At 42.8% G+C, this 10,908-nt stretch overlaps 2 protein-coding genes across 2 annotated transcripts; both read right to left on the minus strand.

The window, feature by feature from the left end:
• Positions 1-1,228: 1,228 nt before the first annotated feature.
• On the minus strand, positions 1,229-7,588 carry fbxo30a (F-box protein 30a). The gene is made up of 3 exons (XM_083998865.1): positions 7,351-7,588; positions 4,349-6,409; positions 1,229-3,532 (listed from the first exon to the last, which is right to left on the minus strand). Exons 2-3 carry the CDS (start codon positions 6,362-6,364, stop codon positions 3,329-3,331), a joined length of 2,220 nt encoding a protein of 739 aa, XP_083854991.1. The 5' UTR covers positions 6,365-6,409; positions 7,351-7,588; the 3' UTR covers positions 1,229-3,328.
• Positions 7,589-8,162: 574 nt separating this feature from the next.
• Positions 8,163-10,523, minus strand: LOC311006160 (pancreatic secretory granule membrane major glycoprotein GP2). The gene is made up of 6 exons (XM_083998872.1): positions 10,376-10,523; positions 10,154-10,289; positions 9,648-9,742; positions 8,890-9,058; positions 8,541-8,655; positions 8,163-8,414 (listed from the first exon to the last, which is right to left on the minus strand). The coding sequence occupies exons 1-6, from the start codon at positions 10,513-10,515 to the stop codon at positions 8,245-8,247; spliced, it is 825 nt and encodes a 274-aa protein (XP_083854998.1). The 5' UTR covers positions 10,516-10,523; the 3' UTR covers positions 8,163-8,244.
• Positions 10,524-10,908: the final 385 nt, after the last annotated feature.

A 10,908-nucleotide genomic window follows, 5' to 3' on the forward strand; every position in this document is an offset into this window, starting at 1 on the left:
ATGTTTTCTTTCCTCCTGTGTCGACTGATTTACTCAGACAAGATGTAACACAATATAACAGCAAAGTGTGGTTATTATATGATCACCGGCAAAAAACAAAATCTGTCAATCAGTATTAAAAAAAGTAAAGGTTAGGTTTTGTTAATTAAACTGCATAGGAGACCTCTGGAAACATGTTAATGGCCTATTTAGGTTTTCTGTCACTCTTCAGTTACTTTTTAAACCTTCATAATAAAAAACTGATTTGACCTTTGACCCTTTTACTTTGGCTGTTTACATCCTACATTACAAAATAAAGTTCACACTGGATGGACACAGAGTTAATATAGTTATATGAGTCCAGTTCAAGTTACCTTCTGTCCGGACCATTATAAAAGGTGAACTCTTGGTGGTGGTCTGGCGCCATCTAGCGGTGAAAGTTTGGACACTGCTGCCATTAAAGGGCCTGATGAACAGTCTTGTTAAAATAAAATCAGAGGATCCACCGACCGAAAACCTCTCTGTCTATAATAACAGGACAGATAAAAAAAAATAATAAAAAAAAAACAATATTAATATTGTACTATTATAAAATAGAGAAAAACACAAACTGTATTAAATCTTGCAAACAAACAGAATTTAACTATTCCAGTTTCAACCATTTCAATTTGTGTAGTTGTATATTTTTTGTTGCTTACAAGCCTGCCACATAAACAGGATGTCTGTGGTTTAATTTGCAGGTCACTGTGGTGCAATAAACTTTAAATGTCACATGTTTTCAGTCCAATAACATTTGAGAATTTTAATCCAGACTTTCCATTTGTCCTTTAGTAAATCCGTTATCGCCTCCCTGACCTTAATACAAGACAGGATGTGCATACAATACTTTTTTTCCCCCAATTGTAACAACCAAGGGAGGTGTCTGTGTCTGTTCATCCTTTTTCCAGCAGCAGTAAAAAACAAACAAAAAAAAAACCCAAAACGTATCAGTATTGAAAAACTGAGAACCTCTTTATTAAAATGCTTCAAAAGTCAAACAAATGAAGCTGGCAAATTGTGGTGAAAAAAAGTAAAACAAAACAAAAACAACACACGCACACACACACACTTCAGCAGGAGTGAACACAAAACTTCAAATTCAGATGAAAATCTTGACACACTCCAGGTGCCTGCAAAGACTTGACTACGTTGCTGTGTGTGGCAGATTAAACACGTTTGTCTCAAAGTTGTGTGAACTCCATTTCACTAGTTTAAAACAAAATGTAACAGCTTGTATGAAAATGTACTAAACTGATGCACTGTGCCTGAGAAATCAACTGTATAAATGATGAGTCTTCAACTGGACTTGATACATTTTACAAAGACACCAAACTCACATGCAGAACACAAAGGAGAACAATTCCTGCTACTTCAGCAAAGAAACCCCTCCCTCAGCATCATCAATTCAAATTTACAGTACATGCCTTCATGTGCAAATCAATAATTCAAATACAAATCTATTACAGAGGCAGATTTTTTTTCTCTTTCAAAATAAAAGTACCAGTACAAAAAACAACAAATAAACCAAACACGAATTGGGACTTACTAGAATAAAAAGACAAATTGATTTAAATCAAACTTCAAAAAAAAAAAAAAAAAAAAAACCCACAAAATTTTCTCAGAGGAATATTATTTTTTCTTACCAGTAGTCAGTTACTCTTTTGTGACATTTTCAACCAGATTTTTTCATCCCACATGGACCATGGAGCAAAACATTGAATGTGTTTTTAGATATTATTACTTAATCCAAACAAGCCTCCGTGTTTTAAAAGTGTAACATTCAAACAGTATTTTCACTGACAGCCTATTTCAGTTACTCAGTTATAAGCACAACGCCGATGGAGGACAAACACAAAAACATGTAATTTGTTAGTCCAGCACTGCAACACACACACACACACACACTATTATGTCATTATAATAATACTGAGTGGTACACGCCTGCTACCATCAAGCAGCTGACAAGTTGTCGTGTGGTTCTTAGCGAGTTTGTCGTCTAAACACACACACACACACACAAAATCTACAGCGAGACAACTCTTCGTGCTGCAGCCCTGAGACACTGAAACATTCAAACACAGTGGACGTGTAGTGCCGAAAACATACAAACATGATAAATAATGAATGTGAGGATAATTAGTGATGCTCGCCGTTACTGGAGGGAAGGGTGAGCCTGCTTTAAATCTAAACACCCGGCCTGCAGGGTTTATAATGAGGTCTGACGCCGAGGGAGGAAGACGAAGCCTCCTGCTCACTAGCAGCAACTCACTGATGGATTCTCATAGTCACTGGGTACATTCATTATTTCGCTTGCTACATTTAGATTTCGATCACGGTTGCTGGTTTTCTTATCAAAGTAGCTGGTAGAAAAGATAAAACCACAGGTCAACCCACAGCTAAGAAATGCACTGCCATGTGGCTGGTGAGTAGTGTTATCTTGTACCTCATCCTGACATAACACGCCAGTCTGTTAGTCAGAGGTGAGAGAGGAACAGAAGATGGACCGCCGCTTGTAACTGCCAAAACTACAAAAACACACACATTTAAAAACACCAAACACAACGATGGTGATGATGCGCTTATGCTGGTGAACAGAAATCAACAACACCGATAGTTGAGTTGACACAGTCCGATGATCGTCCCTGTACGACGGCGTACATTGTGCAGAGCTACCACAGATGTTTGGTCAGTCAGAAAGTGTAGAATTAAAGCCGTGAAATCTATGAGCTCTAAGCGGTACACGCGTGGTCACTCCAGGTATCAAGATAAGATATAAAACCGTGCAAGACACCAGTAAACTGTTACAGCTGGAAGCAGTTGAGAAAATCTCACTGAGATGTTCTGAACAACCTCGAGACCAGAAAAATCAAGTGTATCACAAGTTAAGGCTCTACTCTTACCTCCAATGTAGCACAGTACTGACTTTTTGATATAAAAATAAAAAAAATTCTACATCAAAACATCTGATTATTTACACAATGTCAGAGTAGATAATGGTAGAACAGTACAATGGTATTAATAAAACCACCAGAGTGCAGGATACAAGGCTAGCAATCAAATTTGCTTGTTACAATCCCGATCTGTGATTGGAGTATGTCAGCCTACAAAATGGCTTTGTCTTATATATGGGAGTGAAGATTTTTGTTTTCCACTGTGGAGCAAAAGAACAACAGTTTATAACATCCAACCTGGAGTTTTCTACGTTTTTTTTTTACGCTGGAGGAGACTAATGTCTGTAAACACTGGAGGAGAAATACACATGTATTTGAGTTCTGATGGTCTCAGAAATGTCCAAAAGTGACTTCATCTTTTATGCTACTGGTTTGAGAACTGAACGTAAACACCTCCCCTCCTTCGTGAGCTCTCTGGTGAAACACATGCACGGCAGGGGGATGGCCTCCTCCCGACGAGCGATCGTGTTGAACTTGCACTTCTTGAGGTGGTCGGCCATGCTGGCGATGTTGGCGAATTTCCACTCATTGACTGTACCGAAAGCTGTGCTGAATCTCCAGACCTGAGTGACACACAGGATCGATTTGTTACTATTACAGAGCACTTAATTATTCCTCATTTCCACACAGCAGGTAAGTGACACTGTGATTAGACAGAAATAGTAAAAACTGAGATACAAGATATGTATAGACTGCAAAAACTTCACCCTGACCTTGAGTCCCATTATAGAATTTGTAGAAGGTTTTCCCTTTCAATTAGACAATTTAACACTAGTTATATTGGATAGTGACAACTACTTTATAACATGCTCAAAACATAAATTCACCCAACACATGATGAGAAGTTCCTATCCGACTATTTTTGCATTTGTTCTTGGGGGTGCGGGTATACATTTCTTTTTGTGTCTGTAAGTTGTATGTTTGTTAATAAAAAATAAAGCAAAATAAAGTTACAAATAATAATACACTACTCACAAAAAGTTGGGGATGTTTGGCTTTTGGATTAAATGTCAGAATGCACCTAAAATGCACTATAACCTTTACTGTACAGGTGAACTTAATGTAACCTTCTCTAAACTTTTGAATGCACATGTCCAGTTGTTCAATGTTTCAGTACTTATTGAGTAACATGCTGTTCTCTAACAAGGTGATTAACCACAAAAATCACAAGCACCGTCTGATTTAGTGTTAGATAGAAATAGTAAAATGTTCTGGTTCAATGACAATTTGTATACAGTAAAGAAATGACCATTGCATCCTTCTTCTTAAAATGCTTTCATGATAGAATATCACTGTAACATGAACTTTTTATAGGGATATTCTACTCTATCCCTAACTTTTTAATGTATTGAAATGGCAATTTCAAAAAACACACCAACCTTATCTGTGATCTGCCATGAAGGAGATCCATCTGCACGCCGTTTCTTCCCCCACAGCAGGACGACCATGCCGCGCATCTGCAGCAGACTGGCACACACGTCCCTCATGGTGCGGGACACTCTGGATAGTTGGCACAAGCTGAAGCTGTCCAGGAAGCTCGCTACATGTTGCAACACCTCGAATGGAAGACTGCTGAATCCGTCGCACTGAGAGCCAAAGTGGCGTGCGCATCTCGGGAGGCTGCCTCCATTTTTTAAGGGTAGACCAGGCTGAACCCCGAAGGAGCCGAGGTGCCGGTCGTGGATGATCCTGAAGCCCTGTACGGACGGGCAGAAGCGTCTTTGGGAGTAGGTGCAGCCGTAGTAGGCCAAGGGGCAGCGTTGCTCCATCCAGCCGTTGAGCCCGGCGTGGATGTCGCCGTGGACATTTTTGAAGTGAGACGAAAACTCGTCCCGCCGGAACAGCTGCCCGCACACAAACGTGAACATGGAGCGCTGTTTGGTTTGGTACCGAGCCACGCATTCGAGGACCAGGTCCAGTCTGAGAGTGTGGAAGGGGCTGGGGTTGGAGAGCTGTGGGCTGGCGTGATCGCAGGCCGAGGCCGATCCGATGTCCCCGACCATGGTGTTGGTGGCGAGGATGGCGGACGGGAAGGAGAACGTCTGAGTACCAAAGTCAATGTGGTAGCCATCCACAAACCTGCTGTCTGAGATCCCTCTGCCTCCTGGAGAGTCGCCGAGGCAGAAGAGCAACGCTGCAGTGATGAGGTCGATGCCGTGGAGGCCCATGGGGTCGTCGGCCACCTCCAGGTCAGAGGTGTCCACCGCCTTGTCCTCCATCTTTGCTCGAAACAAGTAGGGGTCCGACAGCAGAGCCCTGCGTCCGTTAAATGTAAACATACTTATACCTCTCAGGACTTCCACATTCTGCAGTTTACGCTCCAAGCACCTATACCTGAGTTCACTGGGTAAGTGTTGCAAGAAGTTGTTTCTCACGTGATCAGACAGCAGGAATGGCATCGGAGCTGCGAGTGGCGCTTGTTGAGGCACCGGAGGCCCCAGAGCTACAACGGGCATATAATCCCGCGGCATCTCTGGCCAGACGAGGTTGGAATCATTTATTGGCTCCTCGATAATGTCTTCCTTTTCCTCGAAGAACAACTCCACAAAATCATTTTCCTCCACCCAGCCGATACCATCTTCTTCTCTGTCTGTTGTTCCCACTGCGCAATCCACTCCACCCACTGCTCCGAGCTCGCACTCCGAATCAGAGTCACTCTCTTGCATATCTACATTCTTTCCTCCTTCAGCGACATAAACATTATGGCTATCACCGTTTTCTCCGTTGTGGAGCGTGCCGTTCTTATCAGTCTTTTCCCCGTTTAGATTTCCAACGATTACATCTATGTCCTTGGAACTAGAGAGGATATCCAGGGCTGCTGCAAAACTTCTGCTAGTCTCATCCGAGGGACTGTATAACTCGGTGTAGGGCTCATCTTCCATTTCCACTGATCCATTACCCAACACTGTCTCTGGTAAACTTGACGCTGTGGCCATCTTTTCACTTTCATCGGCTTCTTTATCTCCATTCTTTGACACATTGGTCGTGACCTTCAGGGACTCTAACAACATCCTCTGATCCTGCAGGGCCAGGGCCATGTCTAACTGCTCCACCTCATCAAAGTCTTTGCTCAAGTTTTCGTAGGACTTGCGATCAGCGTAGCTCACGGGCCAGCGGTTCCACTCCATAGTACAACACACTATACTTGCTGGACAAATCTCAAGATGTTGTGCCATCTTGATCCTGGCGATAGTGAAGGGGCAGCCAAAGCCGATATTTAAGCATGGCAGACGCTCATATGGACACAGTAGTCGATGCTCCTCTAGTTTGCACGAGTGAAAAACCGCCCCGCACACAAGAGGGCAGCCGATGAGGTCGCAGGAAACACCCGTTTCTGGTCTTACCATGCATCTTCTGTTGATGCACTTGAGGCAGTGGGGGTGCAGGTTCTCCATTTTTACTTTCTTACTCCGTGGGGAAAAGGTGTGAAGCGTTCAACCCTGAAACAAAGTCAACAAAACAGTATTTGATTCACGCCTCTTGAGAAATCTCAAACATGACATGATAATAACAAATGTTTTCCAAGCCAAGCACGTGGAGTCGTCAGCTGGGCCAGAGCATGCCTGTGTTACATTATCCCATTGTAATTAATGAACAACACAACACACCCTAACACACCACATGTGAGCTCCTATGCCAGTTCAGGGTTTTCTGTAACCTGGTCATGGTCTGTGCATGTTTACTAAATCTTTAGGCTGTCCACTTATATTTCACAACACCTTTCTTAGGTTTCATGGCGACACATGTTCCTCCAAGACTTCAGTGCAAACCTGACACCTCACCTTTAGGATCTCTGCCATTCATTCGTGGACTTTGGTGGTGACAAGTCAGACAAACCCTGAGGGATTTCTGCCTGTTAACTCAAACTGTTTGCCTCCCGGCCGCGGTAAATACCTCTGAATCCTGAGCCTCGGGCTTATTTTTGGTAGTGTTGCATATGTGAAAGGGGATAATGAGAGCTGGCTCAAGAGGACACCAAACAATAATTTAAAGACGCACAACAATGCTGCAAGTCCACTCAGCCCACGCTACACAGGAGAGCCATTGTTCAAGCCTTTACAGCTATTGCCAGCAGCAGCAGCAGCAGCAGCAGCTAGCTGGCTAAATTACGCAAGCATAACTGGCAGGTTAGCAAACAGCTAAAAACACAAACAACACAGGGACAACCGGCTCATACGAGTCTGACCGATTTAGACCTTTTTCCAATATCACTTTTATAGTCTATTTAAACACATAAAGTTTTATAAACGATAAATGCACAAGCGATAGTGTGAACTGGCAATTTATAAAAGTTTGTAAAAGTTAAACAAAAGAACATCAACAACATGGCCAGCCTGTTAGCATTAGCATTAGCAGCGCGTCGCTTCTGGAAACCGCTTACCCGAGTTACGGGGCTCTCCAGGTTTTTGTCTCTTATCGATGTAAAAATTCACTCAAATCAGCTCCGTCGACTTCAGCATTAACAACCACACAATCATCTCAGAGTATAAAATGTGTCCCAAATTATCTTCTTACGCTGACATGAACTGGCTGCAGCTGGTCGGTCCTGCTGTGACTGAGTGAGACCTTCGCTTCGCTGTTTCTGTCGGTCGGCGTTTGTGTTGGTCGTGGTGCGGTGGGGGGACGACCGCGACGTAACAAGCGCTACGTCATCACGTACAGCTGCCGAGTCATATTTAGGTTTATGGACGCAGAGCTGAGAGATGGACCGAGCGAGAGAGAGGGAGAGCACAGAAATAGACGGAGGGGGAAAACCCTGAGGACAGTTTTGTATGTTAGCAGTCATGAAATGACTGTGGCGTTTTTGGATTTTAATGGTTGTAGACTAATACATTACCTAAATTAGGCCTATTTATAATGGGTAAGTGGATAAAATATTAGGGCTGTTCATGACATTTATCTTTCATCACCCTCTTATATTACACTGAATAAGACAGCAATTAATATATATATTTTGGAAGTTCTCTATTCAATCTATGTCTGATTATGACCAAATCTGCACAAAGTAAATTATTACCTCACATATACCCGTCTATAAAATCCCACTCTCCTGTTCAGACTGAGTTTTATGAAATAGGCCTAGGTCTACTTGACTTGCGAAGAAATAAAACAGACACAACGCTCCAAGAACATCTTTATTGAGTCAATTTCCTACAAAATGACAATATTTTATAAAGAGAAACATTTGCAAGACTTTCATTCATATCTGAAATCAAACCTGTGCATGTGTGTTTTGCAACTGTACGTGTCTGTTTGTCAAATCAGATCCCCTGATTCATGAGGCCACCTCTGAGATGTGGTGGATGTTGGACAGAGTGAGCTGCGCCTCTTGGGCTGGGTAGAAACGTCTGGAGCGGAGCCACAGCCTCCCAAACACCCCTGTGATCAGCAGCAGGACGACCAGCAGCCCTCCGAGGACAAACGTCTCCACAGAGGGGATTGCACCTGCACGTACAGAGAGAATTAAACAGGTGGAACCACACATTGCATATAAATAGTTAGGCCTACCACTGTCTGGCACCTACTGAAGCTGTAAATTGTAGAGATCATATTATAAAGGTAAAAACATACTTATATTTGGCTCTTTACTGTCGTTTAGTAGGCGTCTGATTGGTCCATAAGACACTGTATGGGACAGTGGGATGTCTCTTCGCATCCGCGTTAATCCCTCCTCACCAGAGCAGTTCTGTTTGGACAGACATGAGTAAAACATAAAAAGAGCAGAGATGCTCTTAGTTTCAGGGTCAACCAGTGCATATTGAAATCAGGGCAGCTTCACTGGTAGCTCATGTAGCTGAAATATAAATTCCAGCCTGATGGGTCTATATTAAGGACATAAGCTGCACATATAGCAGGCTACTTGTCTGAACCGGCCTCTGACTCCCGGTCTGAGGAATGGGTGTTGCATGAGCTCACTCACAGGCTGGCATAGCCCTGGGGCGTTGTGGCAGATCTGGACGTTGCAGTGCAGGAAGACGTTAGTGTAAGAGCCGCCGACAAATTTGAACATTTGTATCCTGAACGTGGCCTCTGGACCCTGGCCGTTCTTCAGGACACTCAGGGTCTGTTCGTTTGACACCACGGGGCAGCTGGGAAAAGGAAGACGGAGAAAGAGGGAAGGAGCAGATTTTAATTTGTGCTGAGCTGGTTTTAAAAAACAAGACAGATTTGTTTGAGTATTTTCTCTCTGTGCCCCCTGCGTTGTGAAATCATTGTGCGTTTCACTGCTCCCACTGTTGCTAACAGTACCAAATAGTGCCTGGTTGTCAAGGACGTGCACAGCTGTTGAACTGAAACGCATGTGGCCTCTCAGACAGGGGTCACATGATCAGGCTCTGAGAGTTGTTGTCTGGCCAGCTCTCTAAGCAACAAATTCTCTTATTTCAGATTTCAACAGCGCCCACGTAAGAGGACTTAGAGCTGTGTGGTGAAAGAGCACAGCCATAATAAGCAGGTTTCAACACACTGTCGTTAAAGTATCTAGTGTGGATATGTAAATCCTAACCTACTTCTTCTCGCTCCTTCAGCTGCAGGATGGCAAACGGAAACTAATAACCTTTGCCAATCCGTATCTTGATTATGAGTTCCCTTTTTCCCCCTGTTAGCTCAGATTACACTCACACACACGCACACACACACAAACAAACTGCTTTTGTTCAAACAGTCTCATATGCAGACCTGTCTCTGATGAAGGTGTACTGTATATTGCTGTATGGATCGCTGGTCGGCGTAGCCCAGCATCTCTCCATACGCAGCTCCAGGTGAGCCGGTATCTGTGGGGCAGACGGTAGTAAAGCATGAAAATGCTGATTCACAGTAAACAACAGCTGTACTGGGAGGTTAAAACAACACGGAGGAGAGGAAGAGCCGCACTCAGATGACTGATCTGGTCACGGGTGGAGTGTTAGATTTCCAGCGTTGCATAGAAGACCGCGCCACACAACATGTTGCTTAACGTGGTGTAACACTAACAACATGCTTAACCCAGTCCAAAAATAGCTGTCAATAGTAAGAATACCTCAATTGCTTTCATGTGTTTTCCTCTAAAAGTCAATGCTTAGAAAGCACAATATCTCCGACAGGCATTTTACTCCCATGTCATTCCCACAATATTCACATTAATATGAGATATCAGTGTCAAACAGAGGAAAATAAACAATAATGGAGTTTGTGATTTGATTTACCATGAAAACTTTGACAAAGATGTCGTCATCCAGCGTCAGAGATGGCACAGTGGTCCACCTGTCCTCAAAGGCTTCGTCTTTGTACAACAGCATTGACACGGAGAAGTTTCCATCCTCTGTGTTCAGAGTTATTGTCCTGTGATGTTTAACAAGATTTTATAGTCACATGTAGAAAACTTATAATGTGATTATATAGTTTAAAACACACACAAAAACACATACCTGACGTCCACTCTGATCATGTTTTCACCGTTTGGTTGCTGGACCATGTAGTTGATGGGGTAGCGGCACACAAACGTTATGTTGATGTAGTTTCTCGTGATGATGTCCGAATCGTTGTTGTGTATGGTGTTTATGAACATGATGTGTGTATCATCTGACGCCTGAGGAGAGAACAGCAAACACATCTGTCATCTCAGTCCAAAACTAAGATATTACATTACAGAACATTTAGCATTATTGCTCAAAACAAATATGAGAAATTGTTTCCTAATAATGTTAATCGACTTAATAATTAATCCACAGGCTACAGGAGACAGCTTGTGTATCTGGTTAGAAATTAGCCATTTTACAGTACTGACTAGTTAAAGGAGAGCAGTGCTTGACACCAACTAATCCTTTTCATTATTGGTGAGTAATCGGCTGATTTTTTTTTTAATCAATTGGTAAGTTTGGTCCATAAAACACCAGAATACAGTGAAAAATGCAGGAAAATTGCATGCTTCAACAGTCCAAACACCCAAAACATTCAATTT

This window comes from Trachurus trachurus (genome assembly GCF_905171665.1).
Source record: "Trachurus trachurus genome assembly, chromosome: 22".
NCBI lineage: Eukaryota > Metazoa > Chordata > Actinopteri > Carangiformes > Carangidae > Trachurus > Trachurus trachurus.

What these genes read in the sequence shown, in the direction of transcription:
- LOC311006160 (XM_083998872.1), bottom strand. Translation starts at nt 10,515, where the DNA reads ATGTTCATAAACACCATACACAACAACGATTCGGACATCATCACGAGA. An exon ending in TCTTTGTCAAAGTTTTCATG is followed by an intron (nt 9,743 to 10,153) that starts GTAAATCAAATC and finishes TCTGCCCCACAG; the next exon opens with ATACCGGCTCACCTGGAGCT. An exon ending in CAGTAAAGAGCCAAATATAA is followed by an intron (nt 8,415 to 8,540) that starts GTATGTTTTTAC and finishes CTGTACGTGCAG; the next exon opens with GTGCAATCCCCTCTGTGGAG.
- fbxo30a (XM_083998865.1), bottom strand. Translation starts at nt 6,364, where the DNA reads ATGGAGAACCTGCACCCCCACTGCCTCAAGTGCATCAACAGAAGATGC. An exon ending in CATGGCAGATCACAGATAAG is followed by an intron (nt 3,533 to 4,348) that starts GTTGGTGTGTTT and finishes TGTGTCACTCAG; the next exon opens with GTCTGGAGATTCAGCACAGC.